At 38.3% G+C, this 16,876-nt stretch overlaps 1 protein-coding gene across 1 annotated transcript in view; it reads left to right on the forward strand.

Annotated features, from left to right (window-relative positions):
- The first annotated feature begins 1,151 nt into the window (after positions 1-1,151).
- The window catches only part of shq1 (SHQ1, H/ACA ribonucleoprotein assembly factor), a 59,650-nt gene continuing 43,925 nt past the window's right edge, over positions 1,152-16,876 (forward strand). Inside the window, exons 1-7 of the mRNA XM_055022935.1 lie at positions 1,152-1,245; positions 2,057-2,213; positions 5,716-5,780; positions 8,273-8,401; positions 8,484-8,641; positions 8,726-8,838; positions 8,911-9,008. Coding sequence (XP_054878910.1) covers positions 2,071-2,213; positions 5,716-5,780; positions 8,273-8,401; positions 8,484-8,641; positions 8,726-8,838; positions 8,911-9,008 — 706 coding nt within the window. The 5' untranslated portion in view covers positions 1,152-1,245; positions 2,057-2,070. The remainder of the gene's footprint in view (positions 1,246-2,056; positions 2,214-5,715; positions 5,781-8,272; positions 8,402-8,483; positions 8,642-8,725; positions 8,839-8,910; positions 9,009-16,876) is intronic.

Consider the following 16,876-nt stretch of genomic DNA (forward strand, 5'->3'; position numbering starts at 1 on the left):
AAAGTTGCAGATACATTGCAAAAGTAGTCGTGTACAAGTATCTTGTATTCACAATTTCTTAAGTGTATGCATTTGACCTCATGTTTACAAGTACCCGGAGTTACGCACATCTTTCAATGGTTTATAAATCATGTTTCACGTGTGTGTCCAAGGTCACACACAAAAACTCTTAAACTGATTATAAATCCAGTATTACACACGCACAGGTATTTGGAGACAATTTTTTCTCCGCAGTCCTGCCACTTTTTTAAAATTGTAATAGCCTACTCAAAAACTTTTGAATATTTTATTGGGATTTAATGTGATTTCCCAAAACAAAGTAGTGCATATTTGTGAAATTATTTGATTGATTGTTTTAGGATTTATTATAATAAATGTTCTTGTTACAATGAGATATAAACAAGAATTTTTGATGCCAAAATTGTTACACAAAGAAACATTAATGCAAAACTCGCTAAAATGACAAGTTTTCTCATTTAGACAAGGAACTCTAGATAAAACAAGTTTCTTGTTACAAGAAGAAGCGATCCTGTTTAAACGAGTTTTGTATCTTGTTAGAAAGAGAACATAGCTCATCATGAAATATTTCTCCTGAATTTATTTCCCAGGCTTGGCAATTAAACACTTGTATCGCTACATGTTTAAACAAGAACATTTTGGGTTTTAATGAGCTATAAATCTTATGACAAGTTTTATATCTTGTTATAACATATAGATTATTGTTATAACAAGAAACATTCTTATTTTAAACAAGTTTTGCATGTCGTTCTAAAGAGATTTTTAAAAAATATTTATTCTTAGTGAAACTCCGGGGGGGAAAAAAAATCTATATTATCTATTTTTTCTATATTTATGACGGGTTGGGAGTTAGGCAGGGTAAACTTCAAGCTGAAACTTCAACCTTGTGGAACTAAATTTATGCATTTTTTTTGTTAATGCAGATTTGAAAATATCCAGAAACAAATTCACTCACTGTGCGAAAGTGAGTGAAGAAAACACATAGCAGTTTTAATAAACAGTGTGCTGCTCGAGCCTAAACATGCCTTGCATAAGACTCACCACTTCATACTCTGTGTGTATATTTTTAGTATTAGTGTGTGTTGACAGCATTCGCTAGAAAGATGCTGCTTCCTGTTTATACCTCAGACTCAGTTGAACTGCCGTTTAACACTTCATATTACGGTAAAATATAGACGCGAGATTAAACGGCAGTGAGAGTTTTTTGGTATAGCCTAGCTTGTTTGGGTGAGTTATTTATTTTCCTTTATACCTTTAAGTATCGTAACAGTGTCCTTAAACAGTTTGGCTGTAGCGCACGATACAGAGCAAAAATCTTCTTTCAGCTGCTCCACTGAAAGGCACGAGGAAATACATCACGTGTTAGCTTCGTGTATGCTAAGGCTAGCTGTAGTGTACAGCTAAATAGAACTCCCTTTGAAAAACATTGAAATTAACATAAGTTTTTGTGTCCGCGGCAAAATGGTTTGTTTCTTGGATAAACATCTAATAATTTACAATGCTGGTGGCCTATGGTTAATTTCGGTCTACTTCCAAACGAATTAAACTATTTATTTATAAATACTCAACGCTAAAAAGTAATTTTAAGCCGTCAGCTTCAGGTTTGCCAAATGAACTATTGCATATGGAGAATGTTGTGCTTTTTATGGTAAAGCTAATGCACGGGAAATGTGTTGAATATTATACGCTGCAATACTAGTCCAAAAAATGATTCGGCTCAAACCTTTGTCAGTACATTAAACCTCATTTCATGTGAGTTTTGGAAGTTACCAATATGTATTTGGTATTGGGAAGAACGTCTACTAAGTAAACCACTCTCCTTAGAAAACATATTATTTTAATGTATTGTGCTGTTGTGCTACACATAAGTTTTGTTTACTTTCTTGTCTGTTAGAAACACGTGTCTTCTCCACATAACCAAATTGTCAACAACTGCGTCCTCCACCAGGTGGCGAGCTGGGTGCTATTTTAAAAGCTTGCTGTCTTTAGTTGGAATGCAATGAGTGAACTGATGATTCTTGCTGTCTTCACGTTGCAGGTCGGTATTACATCATGATCACTCCTGCGTTTGACCTGAGTCAGGATCCAGATTATCTTACCATCTGCATCAGAGTGCCCTACACCAGAACATCAGAGTTTGACCTGTTTATCGATGGGACAGATTTCAAGTTCTATGCAAAGCCCTACTTTCTTAGGTGAGTTCACCTAACATTTATATATTCTTACTAAAGCTCCATTTGCACTGCACAGTTGACCCGGGCTGACCTGAGCTGGCCTGGCGAGTATTTCTGCACGAGGACTTCCAGTCCCACCTTCTCTCTGCAACCCAGAGAGCTGTAGTTCCATTCAGGCTGGCCAGACAAGGCTGGTTTGGAGTGAGTTGCTGATGGGTGCAGGGGCGGGACAGAGTCCGCTTCCGGATCTCTGGGTCAGAGGAGCATTTATTTTGCATTTTGACTATATGTCTGTTATTTTAACATGAGGCGTCATAATCTATTCTTATCTGTAAGTATGTAAATGATAATAATGACCTCTGAAAACTTGCTAAGCCCAGTGGTTGGGGCAGGGTTAGGGTTAGGGTTAGGTGTTTTTGTATTAAAAGATGTTAAGCAGACAGAAAAAGTAAAAATATTACTCGAGGTAATAATGAACAAGGTAGGACTGGGCTGTTTATTACAAATTAAGTCAACGGCTCCATAAGAACCCCCAGGCCTTCAGGGGCCCATAAATGTTAATATTTGAACAGATACATAAATGCAACATTTATTTATTGAGATTATCAAGGCTGCTAAATTAGATTTAATGGTTTCAGCATACGAATATTGTTCATAGTTAGATTGTTTTGTTACTACAGCTACATTCTGATTTAATCTTTGAGCTTGAGTTATGTTTGTTCACAAATACAAATTAGTAAACTGCAATTATAATTTATTGCTGGAGAGGTCGGCCAATTAAACTACTCCCCTTCGCCCTGATTTCACTAAATCTAACGCAGAAGCTGTTAGAGGTGCTGATGATTTTTAGCAGGAAGAGGGGCCCCAAAGTCAAATTCTGCTCCAAGTCTCATGCAGTCTTGTACTGGCCCTGCACAATGAGTTAAATCCACTCCACTGCGCGCTCGGATGAGCAAGATTTAATGTAATGCTGCTAATGTGACTTTCGTAACTCTTCCATTTGGTGTCTTTTGAGTTTTTAATAAGCGCCACAGAAACTGTTTTGGTTTCTCGAGTTTATGGGAAGAGTTTTTAGATCTCGCCATGACCATGCACATAAACTCTTGCTGACAAAGTGGACAAAATGGTTTAATGCTTTGTGTAACTGAAAAAATAATAATAAAAATGAAAAAAAAAAAGTAAAATACAATAGTGTCAAAAAACAGTGATGCATCACTACAAGACGAGTACAAAATCTATTCACCAGGCTTAACCTGCATGATGAGGTTAGCGCTGGTTCGTCAATCACTCACGCTCTGGCTGATCGGGAACACAGACTTAAACTTTTCAGGGAAGACAGACACACACGCTGGGCGGCGTATTGAGATGTAAACGGCGCATAATTGTTTGTACCTAAAGATAAATCATTCTCACCAATCCCTGAATGCACACATCTGAAAACGTGACAACAGGTTATTTCTGCTGTTCACAGAGAGCTGCGCAACCAGAGCTAACAGTGGGTTTTAAACTCTTACCTAAATTTGGAGTTCGTCAAAGAAAAATAATTCCTCACAAGGGGTCTGAAATAACAGAGTTGTATTTATGGAGTTAAAGTGCATTGGCTTTTCTTTTTGTTCAATTTTGTATTTATGTATCTCGATTCGCTTAAGGAGGCATGCTTAAGAGCTCAAGCAGCAGCAGCGCTGGCTTCAACGCGCAGAGGTGCCAGTGATGCGATTGGTCCGCTCTCCCTGCTTTAAATGCATAAACTATAAACTTATCTTTCAGGAATATTTGCTCCGCCAGTGAAATGCTCAGAGCAACAGAAATGCTTGCAATCCGGATGAAATTAATGACAAAAATTAATAATAATAATAATAAATTATGTATACACTGCTAAAAAAATAAAGGGAACACTCAAATAACACATCCTAGATCTGAATGAATGAAATAAATATGAAAATAATTTCCACCTGCTGTCTATTCCATTTGCACAACAGCAGGTGATATTGATTGTCAATCAGTGTTGCTTTCTAAGTGGACAGTTTGATTTCACAGAAGTTTGATTTACTTGGAGTTATATTGTGTTGTTTGAGAGCTCCCTTTATTTTTTTGAGCTGTATATATATATAATTTTTCTAACAAAAAGAAGTAACTCCTCCTCTCACAAGCCACAGCGGTAGTTCAGCAGAACCAGACAGAACACTCAGATAAGATTTTTTTCTTTTTTTTTAGTAGGATAAGGCCCAGTTTACACTACACGATTTTTGAAAAGTCGGCCGATTCTGAAAACGTGAGAGACCACACACTAGCCAATTTAAAATCGTAGGTGTAACGGGTTCGATTGTAGAGTGTGAGGTTTCACTCGAAGACATTCTAATTCCAGATACGAACAAACATGGACAACGACATTGAAGTGGTAACTTTAGTTTGCGGACTTATGTTAACCCAAAAAAGTGTAACCACAAATCAAAGTTTGGATTAAAAAACTGGAGACATTGCGAGCAAGGATTATATTTGTTGCAACGCAACATGGAGGTGAGTTTTTTTTTTCTTTTAGCGAGTTTTTCATGCAAAACTGGTTTTAATCGGTTTTGTCGTTTAATTAGCCATTTATGTATAATTTTATAATTTTTTGCTGTGTTTATGTTGTAGAATATATATACTGTTCCATGTTTCAGAAAACTGAATGCCTGAAACACCAGAGCAGCTTAAAGTAGAAGAAAGCATTTCCTGCATATTTGTTTTTAGAAAATCAGATGGCAGTTATCCTTTTTTTCCCCAACTGATCGCGAAAGCTTAACATATTCCAGCTCCTTTAATTGAAACTTTTTGTATTGTTTAAAATTGTACTATGACTGCAGAATAAAATCAAATACGCCATTTCAACCAAAGATTGGAATGCGCTTCTCAACCAGATGTACTCTGTGCAATGATTTTTATAATTATCTTTCATTTCTGATTGGCTACTTGTCACATTCAACAGACTTCCTTCTTGCTCCCTGTGGGGAGAACACCACAGACATTGTGATGAATGAGCCAAGATGATTAAACACGTTCAATATCCCTGATTTTAGATCAAAGCGGTCCCGACGTTGCACCGACTGGACCCGATCAGTCGTAAGCGATCGTCGGAAGCGACAATCTTAGAACTCAGAAAGTTCTAAGATTGTCGTAAGGGCAAAATCGGGCCAAAAAATCCTGTAGTGTGAACTGGGCTTAAGATAAATGCTGCCATCAGATTCTTCACTGACAATCATGTACCAAATCAGTTGGATGGAACAACCAAGAGCAAAACTGCTCCACAGTCTCTGGGTAGATTGCCTCGACAGCTTTATCAGGAATGATTAACATGAAGGTCCCGTCGCCTTTGACATCGTACTCTTCTCAATGCAAAACAATGGGACAGGGCCAGGCCAGACCCTGCAGTGCAAACAGGCTTCAAATATAACTTGCATGTAATGTCAGCTGTGATTGATTTTAAGTTTGTTTTTTTGTGTTTTGCTGATTTTGGTTCTAAAATACAAACTCTTATTAATTTTAGATTAAGTCTTCCTGGAAGAATTATTGAAGATGGAACAGAAAAGGCTACATTTGACATTGATAAAGGTGGGTAGAGTCATTTTTGAAATTATACGTTTCAGTCATGAAAGACTTGCACATTTCTGGCTTGTTCAAAACTTCTCTGCTCAGATTATTCCAAAGCCAAACATGAATTGCAACATTTGTTAAATTTTCAGTTTGCTTTCTCACTGCACTGTCAAATAAACCAAATAAAAGAACTGTTCCCCCACTCACCATTGGTGGTGCTGCACCAAGAACAACTGAAGGAAACAACACAAAACCCTCTGAAGAAGACACCGAGCTTAATTTCCTTCTTTGCAAAATGGAGTGGTGTAAAATTTTAGTGCTTGTAGGACTTCTTTGTCTTTTGGCAAAAGACCACAAATCATTTCTCCTGCTACCAGTAACACACTTGTTTGTTTTGGTTGTATTTACCCAGAATGCTCTGTGCTATAGTCAACTTTCTGCTTTGGGAGCTTTCTCCAGACCGCTGGGCGTTCACATATGCATTCGAACCGTGAAAGAGCATTCATGCTTCTCCAAAAGAACTGGAGTTTCTAGGGTAACAAACTAGAGTTTGATTAAAGCAAACTAAACAAGGCTGGTGTTAATGCACGTTTAGTGCATTGGGGCAGAGTAAAGTAAAGTTTTAATGCACAGCCTAAGTTCAAAGCTTTTGTTTAACCACTGTTGTTGATATTTGTTACATTCCAACAAGATTCTGAACAGGGCTTTGGCTGCTTTTAATGATTAATCCTTGTGGCATCACTGTCTTATCCCCAGGCTGAATGGCTGATTTAGTAAATAAGTCATTTTTTATTGACTTAACTGATCATGTTATTCCACTCATTTAAATGCTCACTGTAACCTTCTGTGATGCTACAATGGTTACCTTACTAGTTGGGGGCAATCTGTAGTATCTGCTTTTGGGGTAACAAAAATCTGATAATGAATCACACATTACCAGACCATATGTGACTTTTATTTTTATTTTTTATCAGATATGTATTTTATTTTTATTTTTTATATAATATGTATTTGACTATTAGTGTCACATAATTGTTTCTGACATTTGTTTAGTAGTGTCAGTCTTCTTCTTCAGTGACATGTCTTTTACCCAAGTGTCAGCATATCTGCAGCTAACAAAATGTCAGTATGAGCCTGCAATGTTTGCTAATAAAGCTTCTGCTAATGAGTGTCCTTGTTTAGTCTCCTAATGAGCAATCATTAACTTCCCGCTTCAAAGGCTCTCCATTCTTAAGCAATTAGTCACCTTCTCTTGCAAATTGGTTCAAGCTCTAACACTTGGGTCCATTGAAATTTTAAGAGATCTTTAAAGCGACCATCTCTTTGGTGTGGCAACATTGTTGAACTCATCAGTTAGTTTTGACCTTTTTAGTTATATAAGCAGTCTACTTTAAATGAGCTAGTGTGTTTTAAAGTGAGTAAAAAATAGCTTCCCCATTGGATTCTTAAATTTTACATACAAAAAAAGAAAAAAACAGATCCTCAAAAGTATTGTAATTGTGTAATTTTTGTAATTCCCCCAAAAAAATATGCAAAAATTGTAGCTTCTATTTGCAAAGTTACATATGTTTTATGCATACGCAACTTTCAGAAATTATGGACTTTACCTGAACATTGGAAAACTGGTGCTGGAAAAACAACTTAATGTCGCAGAAAACTGTTTACTCAGCGGTGGTCATTTTTACCGCTGTGGGGGGTGGAGCTGTCTCACAGCAGAGAGCTAAGGAAACTGTGTGAGCACTGTGTATACGAGTGTGATTAGACCGTCTTCCTGGCTCTGATTTGTTGGTTCTGATTAGTTGTATTTCTGCAAATGGCAGTTGGATCACTGCATACTGCATACTGTCATGACATAGGGACATTTTTAACAAATATGTCAAAAATACAATTAAAAAAGTTGCTTACTGCAGCTTTAATTTCTATTCTAGATTTGTAATTAGTGTTGATACTATTACTAAATTAACAATAGCCATTTGTTTTCCTAATGGAGCTTTATTTTTAATCAAACTTTGAAATTCCACCAAAGCTTGCCAACCTGCATCCATTGAGCATAATGAATGCATGCAATGATGATGGCTAAAACCTAACTTTATCTGCTGAATCTAGCTCTTTCTCAGTTTGTCGCAGCCTGAATCAATGGCAGACATGTCAAAATATAAAAGTAAATATAGTTCAAAAGTAAGCAGATCCCTACATACCTATGCTTCCTCTGCTCTCATTTTCCAAACACTTTGTAGAAACTGAAATATATTGTGTTCCTTCAGTAATTGCATCCACACCAAAGAGTGTTGGTGGGAGGGCAACTTCGCTGCACTTTATATTGTCAAGCTGGAAATCCTCTGTTTAATAACGTCACCTCGTATCTCTACCAAGACATCAAAATCATTTTATGCTATATTTAATTTACAAGCAATCTTCCTGGAAGTGTGCTTACATAAATGTATCCTGGATGTTTGAATCTTATTTCTTTTGAGTTCTGAAAGGGTTATAATTTACCTTCCTGGCTGTAGGTGTTTTCACACTGAAGATTCCTAAGGAAACAAGAGGGGAGCACTTTGGAGGGCTTCAAATGCTCACTAGTCTCCTTGCACCAAAAGGTTCCCGATCAGCAAAACCTCTGGTGGAAGATTTGAGTGCTGGTGAGTCACTTTGAATTTAGGTAAATGCTGCAACATTTAACTGTTGAGGGATTGAACTGGACTCCTTGATCTCTGGAAACAGGCAGTGAAACCACAGGAGATGGTGAGGAGGAGGATGAAGAAGAGTTTGACTGGCAGCTGGAACAGGAAGTTTACACAGATCAATCTGAAGAGAAGCTGGGAGCCATGCAGAAATACGGCTTTGCTAATCAAAGGTCTGGAGTGTTTGCGCGATTACAGGTTGGTTTCGCGGAGAAACATTGCCAAATTTTACATTTGGAGGTTTTATACAAATATATTTCTGTGATGCTGAATATCCTGAAGGAGGAACTCAGTGACGTGATTGATGTCAAGAACCCAGAGGAAACAATGGCATCTGAGAGACGTCGAGCTCGGCTGGAGGCAGAGACATTGGCTTTCTCTTCTGACCATTATTTGTGAGTAAAGATTATTAATCCCAACCTTATTTTCTCTGTTGTTTGGGACTGCTAACATCTCTGTCTTTTCAGAGCTGACTTGTTTGAAGATGATGAGATAAATCGCTTGCTGAAGTTTACACCATGGTGGTCGAAGCTGAGTCCTTCTACGGAACAGAAAGGGGAATCTGGTGAGTTTACTTATTTTATCTTATGTAGAGTTAGGACTAACAGTAGACATACTTTATTAAAAGTAAATAAAAAGAGCTACTTATTCTCCTGAAAAGGGCATTAAATATGGTTGTTTTATGAGCATTATTTCCCGTAATTGCTTAGTTGACTTTGTGGTGACATCTATCTGTACGACAAATATAATCAGATGTAGAAGGCTTCTGCACCTCCTTGTTGTGGAGAAGGAAACATCATCATTATTTACAACCCCTAGTCAGCGCCATATGGGATACACACCAGTGTGCCATGTTGTAATAATTTTAACCTGGATTTAGCTCTCTGTATGCAATTCTCTTGAAAATAAACAAAGAAGAAATCTACACAAGTTACAGTTATTTTCGATCAAAATTTTATCCATGCTCCTGTTATTTGGGTGTCAGGAGAGTTGAGCTTGAATAATTCATTGCTTAATCGCAAGAACAATGCAAATTTCAATTATTGGAGATTCTGTGTATTTTAGTGGTGGAGCAAAGGCAGATTTTCCATCTTTTATGTTTTCTGGATAACTGAAAATTATTTGGACACTGGAGCTTGCTACATTTTTGCTGGGTGTTGTAAAAAAAAAGGGCTCTCACAATAGGTTATTCAGAATCTTGAGAAACCTTTGTTGGACATTGAAACTTGTGCTGAAATAGAATAGACCTTTATTTTTCCTTAGTGACAAAATTCAGGTGTACCAGCAGCAAAGTAACTGGCAAGTAAAAGAATGTACAAAACAAACACAAATACAAACTAAAAGTAAGAATAACACTGTACACTAAGAGCACTTTTTTCTGCATGAAAAAAAAAACGTTTTAATATTAAAATATGTTGACAAGAAATATAAAAACATTACTGGGTAATTATGTGATGAAAGTTTGTCAGTGAAATGCTATTTAAACACACAATAGCCTGAAAACCAGCAAATAAAAAGTGCAATTAAAATAAAAATTAATTAAATTCAATTATTTGCAGTTTTGTTAAATCCAAATTAATTCAGCACCTGCTTAAAGCACCCCAGGCCTTCAGGGGCCACATAAAAGCTATTTTTTTAACACACACCACATGTATAGAAAGTTAACATTTAGAATAGAATTGGAATTCAACTTTATTGTCATTGCACTGTCACATGTACAAAGCAACGAAATGTAGTTTGCATCTAAGAAATAATATAAAACAGGATATAAATATTTATAAACAGTTGTACAAGATATAAACAGAGAATAATGACGTGCTATAAATGTTTTGTACAATATAAACCAATATGAGAACTATGTACATATTATACAAATTACACAGATTATACAGAATATACAGGAATATGAAAAATGGATTGTATATATATATATATATATTAGTTGTTTTATAATACAGGATAAGTAATGGCAGATTAGATTTACAGATTATATAAAGATTGTATACAGATCATGTATGTGAGGGGAACAGTCCGGGGATGGGGGGTACAGACCTTATAGTTTGTGTCAGGAGGCGTTCAGGAGCGTGACAGCTGTGGGGAAGAAGCTGTTCCGGTGCCTGGTGGTTCTGGTCCGTAAGCTTCTGTAACGCCTCCCAGAGGGCAGGAGAGAGAAGAGTGTGTGTGCAGGGTGAGTGGAGAGAATAGAGAGAATATCAATGCTGTTAAATTTGATTTAATGGTTTCAGCATAAATAAATAAAAATATTTTGAATTGTATAACATTTAAATTTAATATTTTGAAGATCTGGCAAGAACAATTTTCATAGATTTTTTTTGTGCTTATTACCATAGCAACAGTCTGATAATGTGAGTTTAAGCTCTGAGTCTGAGCTCTGTTTGCTCACAGATATATCTCAGTAAAGTACAATTATCACTGATTGCTTTTAGACTCGACAAATTAAACAAGACTCCCTCTCCCAGATTCTATTAAATCTATGGTGAAACGCAGTAAGTGGTGCTGATGTTCTTAGCAACAGGGATCCGTAAATCAAATTCTGTCCTCATACGACATTGGACTGGCCCTGCCAGACTAGCTAGACCTGCTGCACTGCACATCTCTCTTCTGGATACAGAAACACAAATAAGGAGATTTAATTTATGTTGCACTAGTAGAGACCAAACTGTTCCATTTTGTGTCTGTAGAGTTTTTTGTTAAATTTGGCAGTTAAAATGTTAACAAACAGAGAACATTTGTTTTGGTAGTCATGGCATTACGGGCTAAATTCCTCTGTACTCTGTGCGGCTATGTGTAGCAACTGAGTCTGACTGGAACAACATTTGATATGGCGCAGTTTGAAGCATTATACGGCACTGCAAAAAACAAAACATGCACACAAAAACCCCAGCATTCTGCGTGACTTTGAGGAGAGCACGACAGCTCCTCCATGGGCTGAACCGTCGCTCACTAACGCACTGTCTGACCGGGAACACATGAATAAACATTTATCAAGCTGCACCGCAGACACAGAGCCACGCACTGGGCAGCGTGTGTGAGGTATCAAAATACATGCCACACATAATTTTTTGTTCAGAAATATATATCTTCACTGCATGGCATGCACAATGCGCACCCCTGAAAGTACAAGATTAGGTATAGGTTATATTTGTGATTTGCACAAGCAGATCAAATGAGATGGCTTTTGAACTTGACTCCTACCGTACTCTCCAAAGAAACATGTTGTCTCACAGGGGGTGAATATAAATGTAGGTGAAGCTTCTCTAAAAGAACGCCTTGCAAATTGTCCAGTTTGAGTGAGAAATAGGTCGTTAACCACACTGAGATAAATTTCAGAGCCAGCTGCAACAACAGCCAAGATGCAATGGTGTGATTTCTACACACGACCAGCTTCATGCCGTGTTCAGTGCAACAACTATAAACCTGCCTTTGCGGAATGATTCTGCTCTGCTGTCCAGGGTTACTGGTGTATTAAAAAAAAAGCAGTTTTAAACAATTTTAAAAAAATCAAGAAAGTTTTAGCCTTGTGGGGCTTCACTGGGCTTCCAGTATACCAGGGGAAACCTTGGTTGTTGTGTCTAACACCTGCTGAAAGGAAGGAGTTTGATAATCCTCCTTAATTCACCTAGGATGCAGAGCCCAAGTTTGCTTTGTGCAGAATTTTGCAAGCAATCCAAGCTTCATCTAAATGTACATTTTGCTTTTATATCCCCAAATGCCCCTATCAGACAGCAGTAGGAAAACTATTTTATCAGCTGAGTTTTTTTTCTTTTTTTTGCAAGATCTAGACAGATTTTTGTCATACAGTTGGAAAAACTAAAAGAAGTGAATGGATTGAACGTATAAGGCGCTTTTCCAATAATTTTGACCACTCAAAACACTTCACACTGGAGTCACATTCACATTCGCACTCCCAAATGCACACACATTTGTCCACAAATACGCAGATCGGTAGGCAAGTTAAAGGATTAAGTGCCTTGCCCAGTGGCACATCGACATGTGACAGGAGGAAGATGACTACCCACAGAGCCACAGTTGCCCTTGGGTGTTTTCACCATTTTTTTGTTGCCAGGACTACCACTTGAAATCTTCTGTGGACACACTTAAAATAGTCCATATGTAGAGCTGTAAACAGAAATCATATAGTTGGCTATTGTATGTGCCAGACACCATCATGATTGTCTAACAACACATTGATACTCAGAAGGACTAATTGTGTGGCAAACTAACAGTGTTGTAGAGGGCCGCACTGGGTTAACTCGGTGAATTTCAAACTGTCAGACTCGTGCTTCAATACACTCCAGGCCGCTTCTTTGTTGTTGCAGTCATCGATTTATTCCACTTTGACTGCCATAACTTCAGACTTTACAGGACTGACACATACTGACCAAGCTAAACCATACAATGATGCCAACAATAAAGCGACATTATAGCACGGTCAACAAAAATTATGACCACCACCTGCGCACCCGTTTCCCTATACATACAAAGCCAGCATGCCAGTAAGGCTCCCATTCATACCTCCACACCCACCACCCAAGTCACACCCACCACCCAAGTCTGAAAGCCGTGTGCTCCTGCCACAACATTAATTGCTTATTTCAATCATATGGCTCTTACAAGGACACTTGAGCTTTTTTTACCCTGCTGTCCTCCTCTGGGAGAGTGAGACATCAACTCATTTGTTAGTGAGCTGCATTCTTTGTTAATGTCTCAGGGCTCTTTAGCAGAAAAGACACTTACCATTATCAGGGATTGAACTTGGACCTTCTCTAATCGCTTCATCTCAGCTATGTCTCTCAGCCAGTTTAAACACCAGCATTCATGGTGCAGCGAGTGGCAAGTTGGAACGCAGCTTGTCTTCGCCCACCATCTTCATTCTGCTTTTAATTCAGCTTCTCTTTTTGAAGTCACTTCCCATTCTTATCAAATCTCTGCTTAATTTCTGTAGTGCCAATAGGCCATTGTAGCATTTTCTCCACACTAAGGTGATAGCTTGTGAACTCTTGCTCCTGCCAGGGTGTTTAATAATGGGCTGCTATTTCCTGCACATCCTTTGTTTAAGCTGGCATGGTGTTTACTGCTACAGCAGAAGTGCAGAACTCCAATGTCATTAGATTAAGAGCAGATTTAGATGAAACATATTGCACAGTTTTGCAGGAGGAATAGGCTGTTGGTCATGTTTATTTGATTATTTTTGAAAGGATTTTATTGGTTCTTGTAGCATCCATTTGATAGCGAGTCGGGAAAAAAGTGGGTTGTGACAAAGGTCAACAGCCAGGACTCGAACCCTCGACAGCCTTGTCAAGGATCAAGACCTCTGTCTGTGGGTGGCACGCTCCACCTCTGTGCCACAGCAGGGGACTGGTCATTTAAAAAAAAAAAAAAAAAAAAAGCATTTTGGGGCTTTTATGTGACAGTGGTCAGACATGTGAGAGGGCGGGGGAACAAAGATAATCTGGCCAGGACTTGAACCAGTAACAGTTGAGTACTAAAGCTAAAGTCTCAGTATATGATTCTCTCTCTTTACCCTGGTTCCACTGCCACACTCTTTTTTTTTTCTTTTTCTTTTTGATTGGTCGAGTTTCAGGCTTTTTTTCCCCCTCGTCCTACTCTTCTCCTTGATCTGCTTTCTGAGACAGAGCACCTCAGTCTAGAGCGCAGGGGTAGATAAATGGGCCAAATTAAATTTAATGGCTTGTCTGACAGATTGAATAGCATTAGTCTTGGCTGAGTCTGAAGAATGGCATCAGTCAGAAGGTTTAAGTGGCTCGCCATCAAATCGTAAATATCGTGCATATGATTTTACCAGTTAGCCAATTGATATTTCAATTGAAGAGTTGGAAGTCTTGTCTGTGAGTTTTATTTTTTTCTCCACAACCTCCTTTCTTACTGTCTGCTAAATCTGATATATATGTAACCTGACAGATGGTTGTGGACATGGGTGCTGATCGGTGACTTGTAGTCAGGAGTGGCAGAGCTGAAAGGTTTACTTCAAACGACAAGACAGAAGGGTAGCTGCTCTTTTCAAACAAAGTGGTATACAAGAAAAGACAGACTTTATGGATGTTCTGCTCGAACTGCCTTTTCTGTTTTCTTTGCCATCTTTTCTCCACTTGTTTCAAGGGTAGACTTGGTTTTGGATGAACTGATATTTTTGTACAGAATGAGCAGCACGTGGACTTTATATAAGTAAAAGTAAGATGGCAATAAATGTTTTTTTTTAAAGTTTTTTGATGAAAAGTGCGTTTTGCCGAGAGTGCAGAAATGCAGAAAAGAAACATTACCTGCATACCGCTGTTAGATTAGCTTATAGCAACAGTAACTATAATCTACCAAAGCAATCACTTATTAATAATTGCAAAATAAAATTTAAGTCTAAAAACAATCTACTACAATGCACTGAATGTTCTGTTCTTTATGTTGGAAATATTTGAGTGTTTTTGGTGTTAATTCCTGAAACATAAAGTTGCGTTGGTGTCAGTTGCTATGGCTGCTAGAGAGAGCTAGAAAGAAGTGGTTTCGAGTTGTACTTCCAAGGGTTTTCCGTTTACTGTGTAGCATAACACTAAATTAATAATACCTACATTTTTAAGTTTCATTGAGTTAACAAAATTATTCTAGGCAGCAGCGTGGCTATGGATGACATATAAAAGAATGTAACTCTTTTTGCCATCCAGCGTTGTCCACATGCACGAAATCTCCGTATATTTGTAAATTTGATTCTGATTAAGTCGGTGCTTCACCAGCAATGAACCTCACTGCACATCCCTGGTGCTAATGAAGTAGAAAGCAGCTTCTTTGTGCTGTCCTGTCCAGCCCAATGACACAGCTGTCTTCCGGGGGGCAGGGGAGTCTGTATTTACACACCAATCTGATATAAGTGGTCCTGACAGCTCAGACTCTTTGTATCTCTTCCACTTTCCTTTTGGATGTGTAAACAAATCTGATCCCTAACCAGGGATCAGATTAGGGAATGGGCCATATGTTGACACAGAGCTCCAGTGTTTAGAGTCCCTTTGTCACACGCCCCCTTTGATTTGATACTGGACTCAATCATAGGGCCCAGATCAAGTGGCATTTTGACCTCTGGCTTTTAGAGTTAAGCCCAGGAGAGCTTTCCAACTCACAACAGCATTTTTTGAAGCATATTTTGATTCATGCCGTCACGCCATCTGGAATTGGAGAGAGCAGCGACGAGCCAGGCTGCCATTTCCAACTAGAGGAATTAGGTCAGAAATTAATTTTCAATAATTCTGCTCTCCAAAATGCATTCATGGTTAATGCCCAATAGAATTGACAGGCTTCATGGTAATGATGAATGACCATAGCGGTGAGGAATACTGGCTCTGCAGAACCGATAGAAAATCATTCGGCTTCATATTGCTACTGTGTGGATTTAGGTATTAGGTTTTTAAGAGTTGTGGTGGAGCATCATCACTCCGCAAAATCCATGCTTGTATTTGGTGAAATCAATGCAATTAATGCAAATGTATTCACACCCAGTGAACTTTTACATTTTGAGCTCCAAACGTCATTGGGTTTTACAGACCCATTCAATAAATTAGACCTGGACTTAATTTATTGTCATTGCACAAAGACACAACAGTGAATTTGGCAACAAAATATCACTTATTGGCTACTGGAGTACACAGAAAAAACACAAAAAAACTAAAGTGTCACTATGTCCCGACAGTATAAAATGAGATAGATAAGCTAAGAAAAAAACAAGCTTCTCTCTCTAAAAAACGTAATTACTTCTAGATTTGCACCGCAGCTGGAGAGGCAGAACCAGTACAAGGCTGCAGATGGTGTCAGCTCCAGAGTCCTGAAGTTCTGAAGCTGCAGAGCAACATCTCTTAAAGCTTAGCTTGACCCAAGAGAAGGTTCTGTTATGGAAGATATCCTGCTTGGTTCCAGTACAGAAGAAAACTATCAGAAACTATAAATCTGTTGCCCTGACAATCCACATCATGAAAGTCTTGGAGAGACTTGTGCTGGTCCACGTCTCAGTAAGAAATCAGGACCACCAGCAGTCGTGTATGGTGGCCCTGAGGTGCAAGCCACTTCAACAAATTCGAAAACATAACATTAACGAAGCACTACAACATAAACGAAATGGAAAGAGTATGTCCCATTTGGAGACCTGAGAAATCGCTGATTGGACAATAGGCATGATAAGTATACGCTGACTCCTACTTACGTCACCGCCATCTTGAAAGTAGCAGTGGAGGAAACATGCTGCGTGGACTCGTTTCAACGGTTTTACAGTACAAAGTGCCTTAACCTTTCACAGGTAAGCAGTAAACTTAATAATAATGTAAATGTACAAGCAGAATTTCTTGACTTGTGGCCAGTACTGTGCATTTCCATGGTGAAACAAACTTCTAAACAACCAAGAAATGTTTCCTTTGTAAC

This window comes from Poeciliopsis prolifica, unplaced genomic scaffold (assembly GCF_027474105.1).
Source record: "Poeciliopsis prolifica strain line A6 unplaced genomic scaffold, Auburn_PproV2 SCAFFOLD093, whole genome shotgun sequence".
In the NCBI taxonomy this organism is placed as follows: domain Eukaryota; kingdom Metazoa; phylum Chordata; class Actinopteri; order Cyprinodontiformes; family Poeciliidae; genus Poeciliopsis; species Poeciliopsis prolifica.